The following is a 24,288-nucleotide window of genomic DNA, read 5'->3' as shown; positions in this document are numbered from 1 at the left end:
TTGTCAAGGCATCACAACGGATATGCAGATTTCTCCTAAGAAAAGAATAGCGTTATACCTCAGTGGCTCCAAAGACAGAGACTTAATTTTAATAATGCACTCAGGCCAAGAATCCAGACTGTAAAAGCTAAAGGCATATTTTATCTTTACGTGACATCTTAAACACAGTATAAATGGCAAGTCAAGATGAGTTCCGAAACATTCAGCTTAATAAGAAGCCTCTTATGTGTTTGCAGCCTCCAATACAGAGATATGATGTGTCCTTATCTGGCTCATCAGTACAGCATTAACCAGAGTGTCTAACTGTGCCCTAAAGCATTCAGCTTAATAAGCAGACATTTCAAATACATATTACACCAGCTACCAAAATATAGACAAAAGGAGGCACTTCTGTGTATCCTGGGTGGATTTATCCATCACGCAGTTAGAGAACACCATCTTGTGATATGAACAAAGTCCACTAATCCAAATCTGTTTACATACTGCTGCTTAATTAACATCAACTCCTAATATTGCTCTATTGTTCAAAGGGCACACAATAGTTCAGTCATAGTTTAATACAATGGTGACTAAAATAGGACTGTAAAACACATGTAGGAATGTGTAGGGCCAAACTACCCCTAAACCAGCAATAAACTGATGAGAAAGAGCATACTTGCACTCCCATGTAGGGACTTTTCAGGAACTAAAGACTATGTCAGCAAAAACAGCATTATAACTAGTGTATAACTACTGTGTTAAGTGCTTTCTTTTTACAGCCCTGAAAATATTTTGATCTGAATATAAGCTCAGGGCTTCTTTGCAAAAACAGTTTCAGAGCTAAAAATAGTGCAACATCTTACCTTTGCCCTCTCTAACTCATCTCTTTCTATAGTAAGCTGCTGATTCATAACTCTGCGTTCTTCCTCAAGTGACCTCTGCATACTTTCCACTTTAGACTGCTCTGCTGTTACTCGCCAACGTTCCTAAGATACACATAACACAATCATAAAAAACTGAAAAGTTATGCAGACATACAAATCATGCATGAAATAGGATACACACTTTTAAAAAATGAACAGAATCAACAACATGGAAGCAGTATTAATTCTAAAACAATCTAATAAACATTGCTTATTTAAAACTTGCTTACATATTTTTACTTGATGTTCAAGTTGCTTCGTGACAGGATTAAGGTTAGAAAGAAATTTACCTTAATCTAGGTTCAAGATGGACAGCAAAAAAATGAATGAATGTGAAGCTCTCCAAAAATGCATTTTCTGGCCGACACTACAATGTGCATGGGCCCCGATCATCTCTCTTACTCTCTAAAAACATATCCAGTGATTCTACCCTACACTAAATCATTCTGTAGTTGAAATCAGCACACTGGAGATACTTGGGCACTTTGTGCTCTGGGCCTTGGCAAAGAAGTCAAAGTACAGAAGGGCCCAATGAGGGATTTGTTGCCCACAATCTAAGCATTCATCTTAGCCACCAACCTCTCACAATAATTTTAACAATGATCTAAAAACATAGTTCCCCAATGGGGTACTTAACTTCTGGCTTTTTTAGCCCTGGCTTTGGACTGACTGACAACACTATGAAGGCTGCATCAGCTCTGACAACAGGACACCACTTTTGCCTCCATAAGCACTACTCCCCAAGCAAAGTATGCGGCATCGGTTGTCAACAACTGCTGAAGCTGGATTGAGAAATGAGAGACCTGGATTGACATAAAAATGGCTTTGTCACAAAAATTGCTCCCTTTTCACAAATCCCAAAACAGGAATCTGGAATGTCAGAGGATGTTGATGTTGGGACCGTACTGATTTTAGATACCATTGATTTTTTTTCTAATGTGGAGCCTGGCTAAAGGAATCATGAGAATCATGAATGCCATGAATCCTAACATCCTGAGAAATTCCCCTTGCTTGGTCTGAGTGAAAAAAGAACACAGGAATAGATATAGGTATATATCTACTTTTGCCTGTGGAAGAAAAACTATTTAAACTGAGGTATCTGGGAGAAACCCATGGAAAAACATCCTGTGAGAAGGAGTCAAACAAGACTTTTGCATGTTCTACTGAAATTTCAGTCTCTACAGGAGATCTCTCACCCAGGTGAGAGACTCCTGACAGTTTGAAAAAGATTCTGCAAACTTAAGCAAGACATCTAAATAAGGAAAACGTGAATACCTTACAAGCTGCAGCAGGCTATCACTAGAGCTAGACACTCTCTGAATACCTTTGAGAAGTGGATAACCCAAAGGGTAATGCAGAGAACTGAAAGCATGATCCAGACACACAAAATGTTAAGAAACCTTTGAAATCTGGTGCTATAAGTATGTGATGTTAAGCGTCTTTTAAATCTAGGGTAACTAAAACAATTGGGGAATGAAAGGTAACAGATCATGAAAGGTAAACATTTTAAACACTGGAATTTTTACAAACTGGTTTAATAAGGAAAGATCTAGGATTGTTCTCCATAAGGCCTCTTTTTGTCACCAGAAACATTCTTGAATAAAAACCTTCTCATTTCCAGGAAGAAGGGACAGCTTCTATAACCTCAAGCTAGCAGATGCTGAACAATAGGAGGAAAAAGCAGTTTGATATGACAGATGAACAGGAAACTCCCTAATAAAGAAAATATTTGCACTACCATATATATCCCTGATGAATCACTGTCAGCACCCAATTGTCTGACACTAACCATTACCAAAGAATCAGATTTTTGGGAAGAGTTAAAGGCTTGCCAGGATGGGTGGAGGACTCTGTAGATAGTCTTTCAGACATTTTAGACCGGCCTTGTTTCTAGGAGACTCCACCTTTCTTTTTTGAGAACCTTTCCATAGCTTTTATAAAGGTCTGCTCACCAGCGGTTTGGTGTATTTGCTTATTTTTCTTTTTGTAAAATGCTGCAGAGGTAGCTGTAAATACCCTTGACAAATGTGGAGAAAGAAGGCTGAAAAATATGAGAAACTCACTGCATCAGCTGGGTATGATCTGGGGTTAGAAAATTAAAATTTATAAGACTGAGGAATTTTATACAATTTTTTTCTCCCTATTTAGGGCCAGCAGGCTAGCTATCAGACAAGTTACTGGGTGTAATAAATACATCTTCCAATGTTGGAAGAACAAAAGGAACCACTGAAATCCAGGAAATTCCAGTTGCAATGAATCATATTTTTTTAAATGACAGTGGAAGATTTTTATGATGTTCTTCTATATCACTGTATTCTTTACTATAGCGAGCTCCCACCTAGGGCATCCCGATGCTCAGCCAGTATACCAAAGCCTTATGATCTTATATGGGCCATACGTCACACATACGCTCCTTGCACAGGATGTAGGACATAAAAGTGACATACAGATGCAGTTACCCGTAACTTCTTTGCAGCCATTCTTACTCATCGGTCTGAACACCTTGTTGCTGTGCTGAATACTTAGCTGTCAGATAAGTGTCCCATGGGGTTGTTTTTTTTTTCTTTTCTTTGGGCTTTTTCACACAGAAGAAGGGGTCACTTATCCATCCTCACTTGTCCACTCTTCAACTGACACTGTGGGCAATAGGGTTTTGATCCCTTTCAGGCACCTCTTTTCTGAGAATATGCTTCTGGTTTTACAGGAGGCAAGGAAAACCTCAACCAGAAAGTCTTATATATCCAAATGGAAAAGATTTTCTGTCTGGTGCTATGCTCGTAACCAGGACCCTTTTTTATTGGCGGTCCCTGTGACGCTCTCTTATTTGTGTGAGTTGCTCCAGTCTGACTTGGCCTATTCTTCTATGAAGGCCCATTTGTCAGCCATTTCTGTTTGTCTGCCCTTGAGTCCTCCCTTGGCTTCTCGTTTTGAGGTCAAACAATTTCTTACTGGCATCCTGCATCTTAGGCCTCCATGGAAACCCATTTTGCCTCCTTGGGACCTTAATTTTGTTTTAGAAAAATTGACTCGGCTCTTCAGCCTGCAGATTCTAATTCTTTGCAACATTGTACATGGAAGACTGTCTTGTTGCTGGCTCTTACTTCTGTGTGGTGGGTTTCTGAGCTTCAGGCCATTATGGCTATTCCTCTTTATTTGGTTTTTGACAGGGACAGGGTGTCCCTTCATACTCATCCTTCTTTTTATGCCCAAGGTAGTAAATATGTTGTCCTTTAATCAGTCGGTACAACTCTCTTCCTTTTCCCTTCTCCTCAGCCTGCTAGTGAGAGGGTCTTGCATACCTTGGACTTCCATAGACAGCTCAGGTACTTTTTGGATAAAACTAATGCCATTCATAAGTCTTACCAGCTTTTTGTTTCTTTTCATTCCAGGACATTGGGTTTGGCTGTTTCTAAGCAAACCATCTCCTCCTGGATATCTAACATCATTTCTTTTTGTTATTCTTTTCATGGCAAATCTTTGTCTACTTCTGTAAGAGCTAATTCCACTACGGCTGTTGCCTCTTCTGATGCTTTCAAGGGGCTGGACATCAATTTCATCCCTGAAGCTGCTACTTGGTCTTCCGTGCACACAATGACTAAGCATTATAAGTTGGATATGGTTTAAGGGTCAGAGGACGTTTTGCTAGAGACATTTTGTATGGGTTTGTTGAGGGCTCTTCTTAGCCTTCCACCTCTCATTCTGTTTCTTGAGCTTCTTTACTCTCCCTATAGTAAAGAATACTGCAACAGTGATACAGAAGGGCATAATACAGTTAGATAAAATCTTACCATAACAGTAGATGTCCTTCTCTTCACTGTTGCAGTATTCATTCCCTCCCTCCAATCCCCTCTTGTTTGTTATGGTTTTTGTTTTGGATTTCCTTCTGGCTGTGGGTCTCCCCCTCTTCTTCGGCATTTTTTTTTCTGGATGTGCATGGATTCCTTAGTCCTGTGGAGACTGTTCAATTCAGTTTTGGGTAACTGCATCCGTACATCACGTTTATGCCCTACATCCAGTGTAGAAACCAAAATTGAAATGCCCAGGCAGGCAGCCACACCAAAGACCAAAATGCTGTTTCTTTCACCAATTTATTTAAACTTTAAAAAGTAGATTTAGCACTTTCGGCCCTCCACTGGAGACTTCATCAGAATAAACATACACTCAACTGACAAGATTTAAATACTCCAAAAAATAGACATGATTGGGTGAACAATAAAATAATTAAATAGCTCAGTCACACAATAAAATGTTTAAAGAAACACTGCAGTTAAAAAATACAGTCATAAAAGCACTGCAGTTAAAAAATACAGTCATAAAAACAATGTGCGAGTGCACTCAGTAAGAACAGTAAGGATACTGTACTCTATGAACAGAGTTGTATTTAATGTTCTAAAAGTCACATCAATATTAAAATGCAAGCCAGAATGAACTACATCCAATGTTAGGAGTATATAAGTAATGTACAGTGCATACAAGATCATAAGGCTTTGGTATGTTAGCAGAGCATTGGGCTACCTTAGGCAGGAGATACCTATAGTGAAGAATATTGCAACAGTGAAGAGAAGAACATCTACTGTTATGGTAAGATTTTATACAACTGTACTATGTCCTTCTATATCACTGTTGCAGTACTGCACTGACCCACTAAAAAGAAGTTATGTTCTTACCATAATGTTCCGTCTGTGTTGTTGATCTTCATTCATTACTGATGGGTGTCGGTTCCGTCCTCGAAACCAAGTCGGCCTTTACAACAAGCTCGCACCAGCCAAAAAAAATTCTCGAGCTAAGATTACCCATAGTGTCCCCTTCTCCCTGTTACCTCAGATCAAATTTGTCTGTAGGAGAGAAAGTGGAGGCTTTTTCTGAATAATTTCCCTGAAAAAAAAAGGGGGATTTGGACCAAATCCAAACCTCCAGGAACTTATGGAGGGGGAAGGAAGGTGGGATGTAATGAATGAATGATGATCAACAACACAGACGGAACGTTATGGTAAGAACATAACTTCTTTATCTGATGATGTAAATCTTCATTCATTCATTACTGATGGGACAGAGTCCCTAGCTACTTAATGTCCTTGGTAGCCCTATGGAAGGATGTTCCTGTGCACCACTGAACCAAAGGATGCTCCTCCCCTGGAGACCAAGTCCAATTTGCAATGAGTGATACAGGTATGAGGAGTAACCCATGCAGCTGCTGCACAGATGTCATCCATGGAGGCCCTAGAATGAAAGGCAACAGATCATGCCACTGATCTGGTTGAATGTGCCTTGACTTTAGTTGGTAGAGGAATTTTGTTTTGTTGATATGTAAAGTATATACAATTCCTCAACAATTTAGAAAGAGTCACCTTAGAAACAGATTTTCCAATATTTCGTCTGGGAATAGGATAAAAATAACTGGTCAGATTTTCGTAGTGATTTAGTTCTGTCTAAGTAGAATCGTAATTGTCTATGTACATCCAATAAATGCAGGCAGTACCCTCCTTTATTAGGAAAATTGGGGAAAAAGACCAGCAGGTCGATTGTTTGATTAATGGTGAATTCTGAAATAACTTTGGGCAAAAAGGAGGGATTAGTCCGGAGTGATACTCTGCCCTTAGGAAAGACCATGTAGGGACGCTTTATGCATAAGGTTTGTAGTTCAGAAATTTGTCTTGCTGAGGTAATAGGTACCATGAATAAGGATTTCCAGGATAAAAATTTTATGTCACAAGTGGCAGTAGGTTCGAAAGGGGATTGAGTCAATGACTGCAGAACTAGTGTCAAATTCCAAGGTTCGATTGGTTCTTTGAATGGAGGTGTGATGCCCATGCCGTGGCCCAGCAATCAAGGAGCCTCAATCCTCACCATTAACACCAGTGAGGGGCGTCTCATATAGGAGGAAAGGATAACAAATACACACAGTAATGTACAATTTCCCTTTGCACAGAGAGATCACAGTCAGTCCGGGGCTGGTCTCTCCCTTGCTCTCCAGGTCCCCAATAAGACTCCCCACTGGCACAGCTATAGGGTCCAAATCTCAGCCTAGTGGGCAAGCTAAAACCTCCAGCACCCTCGTTGTCCAACCAGTGCTTCATGTCCCTGGCCCAAGTAGCTGACACACACACACACACATACTTCGAGAAGAGTTTATACAACCACACAGACACTCCTGGAGAAGGCTGGCACAGGTTCTCGAGCTGTGCCCCCTTTTCTCAGACTATACGGTAGTACCAGCTGCCACCACCCACTGATATTTATCAGCTACACAAAGGCCCTTAAAAGGTGTCCAATTATTACTGTGCAATATTACTATCCAATTGGTAGTATAGCCCAGGGCTAAAGCTATTAAGAGTGGCTTTGTACAATTTTACTAAAGGCATGCAAGTACTCCAAACAGCTTAAATTATCTCTTCAAAAACAGCCACAGTTAAAAATATTTAATAACACATAGTCAAAACAAAAGACAATACTTTTTACTACACAGTGCTAGTCAAGAGTTCAGAGATCACAGAGAAATACATAAAATAATTCAGTAGTACAGTTCTGACATCACAGAAAAAACAGTCTATTCTTTCTAGTTTCTAGCTATTTCTAAGAGAAAACACAAGTCAAAGATAAACTTACATATAGAGCAAAGGCAGTGCTGAGTTGGATGGTCAAGACAAAAATGTTTCAAGCTCTCTGATTCTCTCTGCTTTTAAAATCACATTCCTGGTTCACATTACGTCATTCTTCACACTTGCCTGGGTTCCCAGGTTAACAGAAACTACATTTACATTCTTCACCTTTGGGCAGAAACCAGAGCAATAAAGGACATTTATGCATGCAAATTCTGGCCATTAACTCTGGCCTTAAAACAATAGCAAGAATTCTTTCATCTGGACCAGCCGGAGCCATGTTTAGATCAAAGTGTCACAACTTGCTTTACTTGGTCAGTAGAGTGCACTGTTACATTTTTTTCAGTTCCACATGTAACACTATTTTTACCATTTAAGACACAAACCTGTGGTTTACATTAATATTTACAGATGACAGAATTATCTCCAAAATTCTATCTGGCTAGGCTGACAGCCTTCACCTATCTTCACCCAATCTTCACATATCTCCCCCCATGGAGAACTCAAGCTAGTTTTTCAAGTGACCCTTTAGAAACACTGCTTGAGGAAGTTAGGTCTATCTGAGTATACATTACCCTATTCCCTGTCTTGAGAGCCCATCTGCATTGACATTGCTAATCCCACTGTGGTGCTGCACGGACATATCATATGCTTCCAACCCCAAGCTCCATCTTAGCAACTTGGCATTTTGCTGGCTGGCTCTGTTTAACCATGTTAGGGGGTTGTGATCAATCATAACAGTGAATTTCCTTCCAGACAGATAAGGTTGAAGTTTCTGCAGTGCCCACACTATGGCTAGACATTCCTTTTCTACAGTTGCATAGCATTTCTCCCTGGGTTGGAGCTTACGACTGAGATAAACCATTGGGTGCTCTTCCTCCTCTAAGAAATCTGGCTAAGTACAGCCCCCACCCCATGGTTTGAAGCATCCACCTGCACAACAAATTATTTGCTGTAATCTGGACTGGATAACACAGGGGGTCCTTCCAAAGCTGCTTTAAGCTTCTGGAATGCATGCTCACATGCTGGGGTCCACACTACCTTATCTGGCCTGTTCTTCCTTGTCAGGTCTGTGAGGGGAGCAGCGATGGTACTATAACTGGGGATTAACTTTCTGTAGTACCCTGCTGTCCCTCAAAATGCCCTCACCTGCTTTTTAGTAACAGGTGCAGGCCATGCCTGAATGGCTTCCACTTTGGCAGGTTATGGCCTTATCTTACCACTCCCCACTCTATGTCTTAGGTAGGAGACCTCTGCCATACCCACCTAACATTTGCTTGGCTTAATCATCAACCCTGCCCTCTGTAGTCTGTCCAGCACCTCCCTGACATTCTGAAGGTGCTCTGGCCAGGAATGGCTGTAGATGGCAATATCATCTAGGTAAGCAAGAGCAAACCCACCTCCTCCTGCCGGGATATAATCTACCAGCCTCTAGAAAGCTGCTAGCGCATTCTTCATCCCAAAGGGCATCTTTCTGAACTCATACAAGCCAAAAGAAGTCACAAACGCTGACTTCACTTTAGCATTGGGAGTCAAGGGCACCTGCCAGTAACCCCTGGTAAGATCAATGGTTGTAAGATACTTAGCCCCACCCAGTTGCTCTAGGGCCTCAACTGTCCAAGGCATGGGGTAAGCATCTGACTCTGTGTGACTATTTAATTTCCTGTAGTCCACACAGAACCTGGTGCTACCATCCTTCTTTGGCACCGGCACCAGCACCAATGGGGAGGCCCAGGGACTGCTGGACTCTTGAATCACCCCTAGTTCCAACATCTCCTGTACCTCCTCCCTCAGAGTCTGTTTGACTATCTCAGGCACTCTATAAGGGGCCTGCCTAATAGGCCTTTGGGGTCCTGTATCCACCTGGAGCTGCCCCAGGTGGGTGCACCCTGGTTTCCCAGTGAACATGTCCCCATATTTCTGCAACACTGTTCGGATTTTTTGAACCTTGGTAGGAGATAGCTGCTGGGACATTGCAATCCCTTCCACTGAGGTGTCAGCCTGAGCCTCACTGAGGAGATCAGTCATCAGATCTCCCTCAGACTCCTCCTGCAATCCACTGCAAATGCTCAGCACAAGGGCCTCCCTATCATGGTAAGGTTTCATCATGTTAACATGGTACAATTTGTGACCCTGCATTCTGCATAGTAGTTCCACCATGTAGTTAACATCACTTACCTTTTGTAGGGTCCCCCCCAAGCTGCTTGCAGCTTGTTGTGTCTGACAGGAAAGAGAACAATTACCTGCTGCCCCACAGCATACTCTCTAGCTCGAGCATTCCTGTCATACATCTTTTTCTGTTGTTGGGCTTTTGCCAGGTACTCCTGGGCCAAGCCCGTGAGTTCCCTGAGACTTATCTTGAGGTTTAGGACATATGCTACAACAGACTCCTTGTGAGACTCGCACTCACCTTTCCACTCATCTTGAATTAAATCTAGAGGTCCCCTCACCCTATGCTCATATAGCAACTGAAAGGGTGAAAAACCTGTGGATTCCTGGGGAACCCCTCTGTAAGCAAACAACTGATGGGGCAAATATTTGTCCCACTCCCTCTTAAACCGATCTGCAAATGCTGTAGTATGGACTTGATTGTAGAGTTTAACCTCTCAACAAGACCATTAGTCTGGGGATGGTAGAGGGTGGTCTTCATGTGCTTCACCCCACAGGACTTCCACAGACAAGTCAGCAGGTCTGACATGAAAATTGCACCTCTGTCAGTCAATATTTCTTTTGGGAAACCTACCCTACTTAAAATCTCTAACAACGCATTTGCCACCTTCTCTGCCTCAATGGACGACAAACCCACCGCCTCAGGGTATCATGTAGCATAATCCACTACCACTAGGATATACTATTTCCCTGTGGAACTTGGGGTACTCAAAGAACCCACAATATCCATAACTACCCACTGAAATGGTTCCTCAATCACAGGCAAAGGCATCAAAGGAGATCTCACCTTGTCTCCTGCCTTGCCTACCTTTTGGCACTGCTCACAGGTCCTGCAGTACCCTGTTACATCTTTGGAAATTTTAGGCCAATAGAAGTTCTGCATAATACGCCTCTTTGTACATTTTATGCCCATATGACCTGCAAAGGGAATATCATGGGCTATGGCTAGAAGTGCCAGATGGTAGGCTCTAGGCACTACCAACTGCTGTACCCTCTCACCTTCTAGCCCTCCCTTAGGGGTCCACTCTCTCTATAGTAACCCTTTGTCCCAGTATACAGATTCCACCTTTCCTTGAGAATCAGGTGCCTCCCTAGCTACCTGCCTCAGGCCTTGCAATGTAGGGTCTGAGCGATGAGCCTGTCTCAACTCTCTCCTTGTAACCCTGCCCAGCTCCCCTTCCACAGAAAGTCTGGCATCCTCTGACAGTAGTGCCTCACTATCAGCCTGGGTACCACTACTCACCTCTACCTTTGCAGTCACTCTGTCCAAGGGACCACCCAAGCAGCTGTGGCTCACCTTCAGTCTCACTGCTACAGGGTAGCTCCCTCCCTGAATTAACCACCTCACCAGTCCTGGCTTTAAGTATGCAGTCTGTCTGGGTCTCCCCCAGGCTACCAGACTTACCTGCTTGTCTCCAAGCCTGACTGCATGTCACTGCACAAGCACAGTGTACTGCACTATCAAAATCATTCCCTATCAGGACATCTGTAGGTATATACTCAAACACACCTACTTGCTGGCTTCCTTTTCCACCCTCCAATTCAAAGTGAACCCTCGCCAAAGGTATTTGGAATGGGACCCCTCCTAAAGCCCTGACTGGAGTAGACTGCCCAGGCAAGTAGTGCTCCTCTGTAACCATTGCAGGCTTTACAATGGTTATATCAGAGGCTGTGCCTCTCCTGGCAATGGCCTCTTTGCCATTCATTGCAATAGGATATAAGCGCTGCTGTTGGTAGTTTGGTACCCTTGTTGTCTCAAGACAACCTACTGTTGGCATTTTGTCTTTCCCAGTTACTGGCTTCCTCACCTTTTGTTCCCCACCTTGCCTCTGTGGGCACCTGTATGCCACATGGCCCCACTGGTTGCATTCAAAACATTTAACCCTAGCTCCTGGACATGTACCTGGACTAGTGGAGTCCCCTGGTGCTGGCAGATTCTGTTGGGGCAGTCTGTGCTGCCCACCATGGGTTCCTTTAGACCCATGAACAGTACTGGGGGTCCCATTCCTATGCAGGGCTGCCCTGCTTGCCAGGTATAGGTCTCCTTCTTCCCCAACTCATCTGAAGTAGCACATTGTCTATCAGCTAACCAGATCCTCATGTCCTCAGGCAAAGTGCTAAGGGCTTGTTCCCTCACCAAAAGGTCTGCCAGCCCTTAAAATGTGGTGACCTGACATCCACTCACTCACCTATGGAAATAAGTGCTCAGTTCAGCAACATATTCACACACACGTTCATCTGCCTTGCGTCTATACTCACAAAACTTTTTCCTATACGTTTCAGGTGTTAGCTTAAACAATTCTAACAAGTGCTTTTTAACAGCAGTATACTCAAAACATGCAACGTCAGACATTTTTGACAAAACAGTTACAGCTTTACCATGGAGTAAGGGGGTCAGGAACCATACCCAGAGCCTTTGGTCAACACTATACTGTTTGCATACCCTCTCAAACATATGAATGAAACCATCAAAATGATCCCCCTCTTTAAACTGCGGAAGAAATTTACTGACCTTTTGTGCTTCTGGGGTCCAGTTACTCCCTTCCCCATTACCTCCATGACTCTGGCAAAGACTCAGCATTTCCCTCTCATGCCTGCTCTGCCGCTCCTTTTCCTTGTCTTCTATCTCCAAACGCCTGGCCTACAACTCAAGTCTCTTTAGCTCCAGATGGATTTTAAGTCCTCTGCAGAAAGGTTGAGCTGTCCATTCTCCGAGGGTATTATATCTCCACTGACAGTCTGATTGTCCTCCTGGTTGCTGTTTTCTGATGCAGCTGTAACCAAGGCTGCAATCAGGTCTGCCTTAGCCAGGTTAACATGCACCAGTCCCCTAGCCTGGCATATCTCCGCCAGCTGGCTCCTTGCCAGCTTTCCATAATCCCCTGCTGGCATGCTGCCTGCTCATCCTGACTAACTAAGCTAACAGAAGAAATAAAACAATTGTGATCTGAACTCTGGGTATTCACTGTGTGGCTGATTTAGAGTACAAAACACCTTCACAGCTCACTGTACACCAGCTACAGGAATTCACTCTACCCACACCACTACAAGTCAATTAGTATTTGCCAACCAATTAATATGTAGTGTGGATATCTCACCATTGCCAAACAATTAATATGTGGCACCCATGCCCTGGTCCAGCAATCAAGGAAGCTCAATCCTCACCACTAACACCATTGAGGGGCATCTCATATAGGAGGAAAGGATAACAAATACACACAGTAAAGTGCAATTTCCCTTAAGAACACACAGAGATTACAGTCAGTCCGGGGCTGGTCGCTCCCCTGCTCTCCAGGTCCCCAATAAGTCTCCTCATTGGCAGAGATATAGGGTCCAGATCTCAGCGTAGTGGGTAAGCTAAAACCTCCAGCACCCTCTCTGTCCAACCAGTGCTTCGTGTCCCTGCCCAAGCAGCTGACACACACACGCACACACACACACACACACACTTTAAGAGTTTATACAACCACACAGACATTCCTGGGGAAGGCTGGCACAGGTTCTCCAGCTGTGCCCCCCTTTTCCCAGACTATATGGTAGTACCAGCTGCCACCACCCACTAATATTTATCAGCTACTCAAAGGCCCTTAAAAGGGTGTCCAATTATTACTGTGCAATATTATTATCCAATTGGTAGTATAGCCCAGGGCTAAAGCTATTAGAGTGGCTTTGTACAATTTTACCAAAGGCATGCAAGTACTCTAAAGAGCTTAAAGTATCTCTACAAAAACAGCCACAGTTGAAAGGGCTTAAAAATATTTAATAAATAGTCAAAACACAAGACCATACTTTTTACTACACAGTGCTAGTCAAGAGTTCAGAGATCACAGAGAAATACTTAAAGTAATTCAGTAGTACAGTTCTGACATCACAGAAAACACTTAGTCTAATCTTTCTAGTTTCTAGCTATTTCTAAGAGAAAACACAAGTCTAAGATAAACTTACATATAGAGCAAAGGCAGTGCTGAGTTGGATGGTCAAGACAAAAATGCTTCATGCTCTCTGATTCTCTCTGTTTTTAAAATCACATTCCTGGTTCACATTACATCATTCTTCACACTTCCCTGGGTTCTACTACATTTACAGTCTTCTACTCTGTGCAAAAACCAGAGCAATAAAGGACATTTATGCATGCAAATTGTGGCCATGAACTCTGGCTTTAAAACAATAGCAAGAATTATGTCATCTAGACCGGCCGGAGCCGTGTTTACATCAAAGAGTCACAACATGCTTTACTTGGTCAGTAGAGTGCACTGTTGTTACATTTTTTTTCAGTTCCACATGTAACACTATTTTTACCATTTAAGACACAAGCCTGTGGTTTACATTAATATTTACAGATGACAGAATTATCTCCAAAAGTCTATCTGGCTAGGCTGGCAGCCTTTAACTATCTTCACCCAATCTTCACAGGAGGTCTAATGTGCAAGACACCTTTCAAAAAGATTTTACAGAGTTGGTGCGAAATCAAAGACAAATGATGGAAGCCATTGTGAAAATCTGAAAAAGCAGCCAGGTGTACTCGAATAGTGGAGGCTGCCATTCCCGAACAGAAAAGATTTGACAAACAGTCCAGTACAGTGCTAACTGGGGCTAAGCAGGGGTCTAGTACTTTCGGTCAATACCAAGTGGTGAATCTCTTCCACTTGTTGAGATAAAGTTTCCTGGTGGATGGTTTGTGTGAAGCCAGAAGAATGTTACGTACAGGGGAGGACAGATCGTTTTGCCTGGCGATCACTGGAAGTGGAGAAACCAAGATGTCAGCTTGAGAATGGATATGTATAGATGTATCAACCCCCTGTAGGTGGGAAAGTAATTCCGGAGTTGGATCTAAAATCTATGGGTGGTGTACTAGGTGAGGCCAAAGAAAGGGAAAACAAACTTATCAGAGCCAGTAGGGTGCCAGTAGGATTATTCTGCTTATCAACCGAAGGGCCCTCTTTAGAAAAAGTGGAATCAGGGGAAGGGGAGGGAAAGCATAAAGAAGTTCCATGGGCCAATCGTGTAATAGAGCATCTCTCGGGGTTGCATTTGTGGTTTGCTAGTGTAGCAAATAGGTCGCAGCAAGGCTGGTCACAGCAGCTGAGGATCTTCGCAGCTATGGTTGCATTGAGGGACCACTCATGAGGCAGGAAAATGCATCTGCTCAGTTTGTTTGCAATCACATTGGAATCCCTGGGAATATGTGTTGCTATCAGTAGGCAGTTGGAAGCTATCGCCCACTGCCAAATTCTCATACCCTCTCGACACAATGGGTAGGACTTGGTTCCCCCTTGTTTGTTGACATACCAGACCACTGACATGTTGTCAGACTGGATAGCAATTGTCCCTGATGAGAGGAGAGATTGAAATGCTTGCAATACTAGAAGCACTGCCCTCAGTTCTAGAACACTGATATGCAGATTGGTCTCCATGGGGGACTAAGTGCTTTGGTCTTTCCCTGGAAGCCCCCCACCCTACTCCATCAGGGAAGTGTCTGTGGCCACTATGGCCTTGGGCCGAGATGGGGAGAAAGGGTGACTCCATAGGCCTTTTTCTGGCTTCATCCATCAGCATCGGTTTGTTAAACAGATCTGAAAGGACATCAAATGAGTCAAAGGGGACCACTTTGTTAGTAGAAGTCATTGAAGAAGCCTCATGTGTAGTCTCGCCAGGGAAATGATTGTGATCAATGCTGCCATTGATCCTAGTAGTTGTAGGACTGCCCGAGCTGAAACATTGTCCTGACAGAGTATCACCCAGAGTCTGGACTTTAGTTTTTCTAATCTGTGACATGGAAGGGAGACTAGGCAAGACTGGGTATTGAAAGTTGCTCCTATGAATTCCAGAGTCTGAGAAGGAGTCAACTTGCATTTCTCCTCGTTTATTGAGATCCATAAGTATTTTGCTAGCTTTAGGGTGTAATGTAAGGCTGTAATGAGTAGACGCTTGGTGGGGGTGGCAAGAAGCCAATCTCTAAATATGGAAACACATGGAATCCTTGCAGTCTCAAGTGAGCTTTTACCACTGCCATGCATTTGGTGAACACTCTGGGGGCTGCAGAGAGACCAAAGGGCAGCGCTCGGAATTGGTAGTGATTGGCTCCTAGCTGGAAGCAAAGGAATCTTCTGGAACATTTGTCCATATTTATATGGTAATATGCATCCTGAATATCTGCTGAGCACATCCAATTGTCTTTCTCCAGGAAGGGTAGGATAGACTGAACTGTGATCATCTGGAATTTTGCTTGTTTGACAAATATGTTTAGGATGCTGAGGCACAAGATTGGCCTCCAGTCTCCTGTCTTTTTTGACACTAAAAAGAACATTGAGTAAAATCCAGATCTTATTTGGTCTGGTGGGACTGCCTGGATGACTGTTTTTAAGAACAGCTTTTGTATTTCTTGAGCTGCTGCTTCGATTTGACTGGGTGGAATGTCTGTAATGTGTCTTGGGCAAATATTGAGGGTTATGTGATTACCTCTGGCAATTATCATCTGCACCCAAGAATCCGTGGTTATCATTTGTCAGGCAAAGTGGTGCAGAGAAAAACATCCCCGACTGCTTCCAGAGATGAGTGTTTGGGCCTCTCTTCAGGAGCGCTGATAAGACTGTCCAGAGAAAGAATCTCTGCATCCCTGATTACGGGGACCCCCTCTGTCTCTGTAGGGACATCATCCAAATGAGTTTCCCCCTCTGTCCTGAAGGGTAAACTTGCCACGTGTGTCACGGAAAGGACCCCAGGACTTCTTGTGCCACATCTTTCCACTCCTCTGATTCCTACAGTAAGATCATTGGGGGGGGGAACATATGGCCATGGCAGACAGGGTCTTGCTGTCCTTTTCACACCTGGCTAACATGCCTTTCACTTTCAGGCCAAAGACAGAAGAAGTTTCCACTGGAGTGTTGAGAAAGGAACACTTAAAAGGGTCCACAAAATCACAAAGGTGTATCCAGGCATGATGTCTCATGACAATGCCTGCACTTGCAGCTCTAGCCACCCCTTCGATAGTGTGAGAGATCAACTGCATGGACGAGTTAGATATAGATTCCATGTTTGCAAGCTGCAAGACGACTTTGTCATGCACCTTGTCAAAAACTGCTCCTGCTAAAGTTCCCAACAGTTCCTAGATTAGGTCCCTCTGGAGCTTGGTAAAGTGTGCCAAGTAATTCAAGGACCAGATGGCAAAGGTCAATGAAGAAAACGCACACTTCCCTAGCCTGTCAGTCGCCCAAGACTCCCTGTTCAGAGGATGGATAGCGTGGCTCTCCTCAGCGAGCTCTTTCTTAGTGGCCGCCACCGCCACCACCATAGCGTCTACCAGTAGGCCTTTGGACCAATGCGGACTATCTTCTGGCAGGGTAAGGATTGGTTCAACGGTGTCAGGACTCTTTCAGGTGTGCTGCATGATGAGCTGTACTAGTTTGTCTGTAGGCGGGGTCACCCAAGAAGTAGAGAGTTGAGCATGAAAGACCTATAAGAATACAGACTCCTTAGAGGAAGGGTTGGTGGGCTTCTAGACTCACCTCTGTTTTAAAATTTCCAGTATGTCTCCAATAGGAGACATCCTCAGGGGGCAACCATGGGGACCCCTCCCCCTCATTGTAGTCTGTATCTTCAGTAAGGGATTCCTCGGGGGAGTCCAAGTGCTTCCTCTTGCATGATCTCTTGCTTGGTACCTCCTCAGCGGGGACATCTGAAGAGGACTCCGAAGAGAGGGTGCCCTGTGGTAGGGTATCTTGAAGCTCTTGTGATTGACATCCCAGTGTGGTGGACTGTGTCAGCTGTGGTCCAGAGGGGGGAATATATATAGTACTCTGACGCTGAGGGAACCAGCTGTGTACCCGTGGAGGCAAGGGCCCTCTCCATCACCTAGAAAGCAAGCCTACCAAAAGAGGGATGTGAGCCTGGAACTGAGAAGGACAACCTTGGAACCAGAGTCACACCTCGCTCTGACAAGCCCACCCTCAGGGAAAGAGCTCCAAGAGGACTTGGTGCTACCAAGACAACTGGAGGCATAGTGGATGGTGCCATAGAAAAAAAACAGGCACTGTACTAGGGGTCACAGTGCTGACAGCCCAGTCATGATCCCAGGAATGGCTCGGCTCCAATTGAGTCAGTGGCCAAACAGCAGGCTCCGGAGCCATGGTGAGGTCTGCCAATGGAAGCAAAGGAGATGGCCCCAGGATAGGCATCGTTGTCAGGGGCTTTGATACCTTCAAGCAGGTCGATGCCAGAGTATATGTTGAAGTCTGTGGAGAAAATCCCTCAGCTCTGGGTGGGAGAGAGCGTTTAGAAGGAGTTGTGATTCCTCTGGCCACCAGGAGCTGATCCACAAGTCTCACCACATCGAATTCCGAAAGACTCCTGGAAGAGCGGGATGATATCCTTGACAGAGAGTCAGGTCGCTCCATGAAGAGACTGCATTGTTGCCCAAAAAAGAGATCCGTGGGGGAATATCAGGTCCGAAGGGCTGTTTTACCTTTTGGCACTGTGGTCGCTAGACCAGTAAGATGTATAGGGAGGGAGGAAGTGACCGGAGTTGGGAGTACTATTTTTGGTACTGAAAGGGAGATCAAAACTGTAGCAGAAGATAAAGACATGGATGGTTCAGTGGTCATGACCGGTACCCTGATTGGTGGTAAAGGCAATGTTGGGGAGGATGGTACCGTGCTGGGTAGCTGAGGTCCTAGAACTGAGGACAGCACCATGGAGGGTGGTTGTGGCCCTGGTGCTGAGGTTATTGTAGCCAATTTCTGGCCTTTTGCCTTAAAGATTTTGAGTCAGTACCATGAGGGGAAGAAGAAATGGAATGGCTCCTTCATTTACATTCCTTTTTAGGAGGGGGGAACCCTCCAACCCAGAAATAACCACCAAAAAGGGAGTTTTCAGAAGACCCTTAAGGATTAACTTATTTTTCCTCTCATTTAAAGTGCGGGCATTAAAAGCCTTTACATATGTCACATGGCAGTTTAACAGACAAATGTGGAACACCCAGGCAGTAAACACAAGACAAATCGGTGTCCGAGTTTGGCATTTTCCTACTACATTGGTGACATTGTTTAAATCCCACTGTTCCCTTTTTATCAGACATGGTGGAACAAGATTCTCCAACAGCAATATAACACAAAAACAATTATGAACACCTCTCGAACAAACAAGAAAAGGGAAATAAAAAATATCTATGAATTTTTTTTTTTTTTTGACAGATAGATATGCCCAAAGGGTAAAGGATAGAGGAAAGGGGAATACCGGCAATGGTACTGAGAATTACCTCAGTGGGTAAGAAGGACTGAGGAAGAGAAAGGCCTGTACCAGCAATGGTAGGAAGAGTACCAAAATCGGTAAGAAAATGGAAAGAGGCACTTGAACAAATACAAAGACTCTAGCGACTAATAATAATAAATGTAAATTATTATAGTTAAACCAGAAAAAACTCAAAAAGGTTTTTAAAGTAAGGAATTCTAAATGACTTATCTGAGAGCTGGCTTGAAACATCTTGATATCTACGCAGCAAATAAGATCTGGGGTAACAGGAAGAGGGACATTATGGGTAAGCTTAGCTAGAGAGTTTTTTTGGCTGAGGCGAGCTTGTTATAAAGGCCGAGTCAGTTCCGAGGATGGACTCGGCACCCATCAGTAAAGAATGAATGAAGATTAACAACATCAGATCAACTGCTTCATTCTGAATTTGGTTTTAGAAAAAGAAAATACTTTCAAGGCACTATTAGAAAAAAACCTCTCCTCAAAATCAGAATCATAAATGTGAGGATAGAAAAGAGAAGTTCTCCCTGGTTTACTATCAAAATGTTAAAATTCATGTGGTCTATCATTCATTTGATCAACACATATGGTTGACACATGAATATTAAGTAGTTCATTTGGTCGACAGAAAGTGCATGCAAATTACCTGTCAACATTATGTTGACAACAGGCAAGGATTTACCCTTGTCAGCACTGTTGTGCGATCTCGGAGTTGTAATATATAAGTCGCAGGGGGTGTGGGGGTGCAGCCCCCATTCAAAAACACTAGTGTTAGTTTGCAGGTGTTTGTCGACCATTTAAACTTTGGCACTTTTATTTTCAGTATTTTGAACGTTCGTTGTAATGATTTCGACATTATGAACGTCAACCATATGAATTTCAACATTTTGATAGTAAACTGTTCTCCCCTAATAATCATTTACATGTTTAATGTCTTGAACATTCGCACACAATGAACAAGTCCTTGTTCTCTTAACAGAAACATCAGAACTGAGAGGGTCAACGGCCTGAACTAAACTCTGAGCTAAGCCCAATAAATCACTCTTGTCCAAATTAACTGAAACAGGAGAAAATAAATGACTCCTTGCTTCTTTTTGAAGGGAATTTCTAAAACATCACACCTTCCATTCACAAGCAACATCTCCCTATGGATAAGCATCCTAGTCTGGTTAGGCAGTGAGGCATTTCCTGAATCTTTCTGCAAGACAGACAACAGCAGTTCTCTTTTGCCCACCAAGGGCACTCCAACAGCCGCAGAGGACATGTCGCTCCTCAGGACCTTGGTGACTGTGAGGACAACACCACAGGCAGCCAAAGAAAAAGATGAATGATCTGAGGAACCAGAAATGACTATAGCAGAGTCACCCATATGCATATGTGGCTGATGCAATTTAGTAGGCTGCCAAAAGGGACAAAGGCTGCCTGGAATTTTTTTTTCTTTTTGGAGCTGGAAGAAGGAAGAACTAAGGAACCAGTAGGCTGTTCCATGGAGAAACCAGTAAAGATACCAGAATCCCAGGAAGCCTGGCAGCAGCAGTGGGTGAAACAGGTAGTATTATCTGTCCAGCAATGGGCAAGCATTGGCCGGCTGCTGATCATCAAATCCCACAAAAGAAGCACTCTTTATTGACAGGAAAGTGTTGTAGGTCTTGGTGCCCAAACCATTCTTTCCTCATCTCTGCTCAAGCTGGTTAATGTTTTCAGTGTACAGAAGGTGTCCATAAGCTTTGAAAGTTGGCCAGCTGTTCTATCCTTACCAGGATGTAACCCATAAATACCCAAGGCTACTGCAAAAGTGATCAAATAATGATCATTCATGTTTCTAGTTGTAAGAATCTCTATGGAGTTAAAACTGGCTATTCCCTGTTCAGTACCAAGCTTATGGGATGCATTAATTGTAGCTATAGTGTGTTTTGCCCTTATGTGTTTAAAATCAGAACTCTTTATTCCAAAAATACACGCAAAATCTTTGAAATCACTGAAGTGATAGCTTGCGATTCTGAATGGGTTATGTATCTCAGTTTATGCATATGTGGTGCATTTATGTTGGGGAAACTTCTGTCCCTTTAAAACAAAGGCTTTTTCTTCATCTTACTGATTTAAGATGCGCACATGAAAGGCGTGCACTAGTAAAACTCAAAATGCAAAGCCCAGTGGCTTTATTTCCTTTTCTGGCATTGATAAAATTGTTTCATTATCATCTAATACATTTGACAAACAGAAATTGTTACATAATAAAGAGAGGAGATGGATATTTAATTTTGAGTCTATCCAAGGGGTTAGTTTAAATGAATGCTTTTAACCATTTTTCAGTTGCATTAATGCTTTTGACCACTTGGTGCACTTTTTCATTCACATTTACCATTCAGTACACATTTATATAAACTTCTGTTCGATAGAAAAGAATGGTGCTGTGTCTGTAGAGGCATGTATATGTGTGTTTGTGTGCGCATGTGTGTAAGCTAAATAAACAGACATTAATTGCTTTGTGCTAGAGATTCTGTTTTCGTAGTGTTATATATACATACACACAGGCAAATATATATTTACAAGTATATATAAATAAAAGCTCTGCCAGACGAGACTGTTTACTGTGTAACACCTTAAACCCTCAGTAGTGAAAGCCCATGAGATGCATGCAAATGACCCCTTAAGGACATACCAGGGTTTCAGCTACATGACTTCTGAATGACAATGACTTTTCACTTTTTACTTGTTAAACGACAACCGCGCCCTCAGACTCAAAAAACATATTAATTTCATCATGGTTTGATGTTTCCTACATTTTAATAGCACTCTGAGACTATTTTGAGCTTTTTAGATATTTTTAGATGCAATTTCTGACTCTGACCACATGGGGTCTGGCATATTGAAAAAATTCAGACTGTTTACTCTGCCTCTAAGTATCCCAGAATGCATTATTTGTCTCCAAAAAATTGCATCAGATCTGCCACGTTTTGCCTTAAGCTGCTGTCACTTCATTGACTTAACAGGCATTCACTGCAGTCTTAAAATCCCCTACTTTTGGTTAAAATGTTATCCTTTTCAATGACCACTTAAAACACAAGCAGTGCAAATGCTACAGAACAGAACTGAAAGGTGCATTTTCTAGCTCTTTCATCTTAGAAATGCTAAATTGCTTTCTTTTGTGAAGGCTGAAATCTAGCTCTTCAAGGAATCTCCCCTCCCACTTCACACCTACCTTCCCTAGCTGTCAAAGAGCCAAGGGTAATTTGACCCATTATCTGCATGTGATTGACAGCTCGTCACAGCAGGTGACCAGAGTAATGTACTGTTTGCTTGTCAGACTTTTCCTCCTTACAGTGGGAGACTTTTTTTGTTGCACTACTCCTGTCAAATTTAAAACCAAGCTACATAGCAATGGCAATAATCCCTGCTTTGTAAAGCAGTCTGCCACTTATTTTCCCTTCCTGTTTAAATAGCTAACAAATGATGCACTATAAACTTGAAATATTTTAGACTTGCATGACAGCACCCACATGCTTTTTTGAGTCAATATTTAAAAAAAATTATGGTAGTGCATACACACACGCAGACACACACACTGCTTTACTTCTACAATGATTTAGATTTTATTTTTACATTTTATAGCAGTGTACTAACCAAGCAGAGAAATCTGGTTCAAAAGCAAGGATAAATTGATCCTGAAATACCTATGAACCTCAGCGCAAGAAATTAGGACAAAGCCATACATAGACGTGGGACAAAGGCACAAACGGAAAAGCCCAGTCCGGGTCTGAACTGTCTGCAAACAGCTACAGTTAACTTTGAGTATGTGTCTACCTGTTTGAGCCAATATTCATTTTCCCCTGGAGAGCACTCTGCTTTGGCTTGTAAGCAGCCCCCCCCCCGACCACACATATACACACACACACACACACACACACACACACACACACACACACACACACACACACACACACACACACACACACACACACACACACACACACATTCCACTTTCTCTTATTCCCTTCCGTTAGCAAATAGTATCCGCCATAACTCATCAATACTGTGTGTTTGTAAATTTAAACTATGATCACAGTAGCCTACTGATACAAGGTTATCCTGTTTTTCCACCTGAGAAATTAAGAAATGACTTAGTTTCAGAGCAGTCCTTGGTCAATTGTGATTGTTTCTTAACACATACTTGCCTTTGCTTTGTGATCGTTTCCAGCCCCCTCATACGAGCAACTAACAGGGTCTCTACCCGCTTTGCTCCCCACCCTGCCCCCCTATTCCCTCCCGCCCCAGGTGGTCCCACCTTTATTGGACTCAAAACCCCTCCCATCTTTCCAATAGCCAACCACAGCTAACCCAACACTACCTCCTCCATCTTCCCACTACTATCACACCTCCTCAACTAACATGTACCAGCATATCTTACCTATGCTCACTGCATGCACTCTCCTTGCATATCTTACATCCTACTAAAGCTCCATCATTCCCCCACTCAACCACTACCACTGAACTGCTACTCACACCACCACTCATGTCTCACCCACACTCAACTCCCCTCCCACCAGCTCAAGAACCATCCCTATGCACCCCCCACATATTCTACCAACTATATTACTCAAACATAAAGCAGCCCTACAACTTAACATAGTAACTCTCCCACCATACCTAGTACCCACAGAGCACAATCATAAAGTTTCCCTTATAAAAAAACACATTCAAAAACTGAGAAAACTAATAATCTCATGCATATCAAAACTAGCCCTAAGTGGAGACATCCACCTCAACCAATTACCGCCCCGTAGCTATTCTCTCTCCACTCTCCAAAATACTAGAGAGACGCATACACTCTCAGGTCTCAGACTACCTCCTTACTAACAACCTCCTTTCCAGTACTCAGCATGGTTTCCGACCAAACCATAGCACCACCACTGCCTTACTCTCCTTTACTAACACTATCCTTCAGCATAAAAACAATGGCTATCTCTCCTCTGCTACTTTCCTAGACCTATCTAAAGCAATTGACATGGTCCCACACAAACAACTTATCTCTGTTCTCAATAACCTATCCTTCTCACAATCAGTTACCAACTGGTTTCAGATTTACCTGTCTGACCGCCAACAATCCGTTGTATGGCAGAATGACATCTCCCCAACTACCTGTCTCCATAGGGGTTCCCCAAGGATCCATCCTTGGACCCCTACTCTTCTCTGTTTACACCAATAATCTAGCCTCTGCCACCAAACATGGCACACTCATACAATATGCAGATGACTCAACCATCATCTGCTTAGCCCAGTCCCTACCGAAACTGCAAAAAGTCACACAGAAATCCTTTTCCTCTGTTGAAACATGGTTATCCGATGCCCAATTAATACTCAACCCAAACAAAACT

The 24,288-nt window shown here is 43.1% G+C and overlaps 1 protein-coding gene across 3 annotated transcripts in view; it reads right to left on the bottom strand.

The window, feature by feature from the left end:
* The window catches only part of FBF1 (Fas binding factor 1), a 1,798,645-nt gene that overhangs the window by 528,853 nt on the left and 1,245,504 nt on the right, over nucleotides 1-24,288 (bottom strand). For all 3 annotated transcript variants that reach the window (XM_044090504.1, XM_044090506.1, XM_044090505.1), the window contains one exon: nucleotides 843-965. In XM_044090504.1, the coding sequence (XP_043946439.1) occupies nucleotides 843-965 (123 nt within the window). The remainder of the gene's footprint in view (nucleotides 1-842; nucleotides 966-24,288) is intronic.

This window comes from Protopterus annectens, chromosome 12.part0 (genome assembly GCF_019279795.1).
Source record: "Protopterus annectens isolate FY-2018-M chromosome 12.part0, PAN1.0, whole genome shotgun sequence".
Classification (NCBI taxonomy): Eukaryota; Metazoa; Chordata; order Ceratodontiformes; family Protopteridae; genus Protopterus; species Protopterus annectens.
This window is presented reverse-complemented; position numbering and strand designations above follow the sequence as displayed.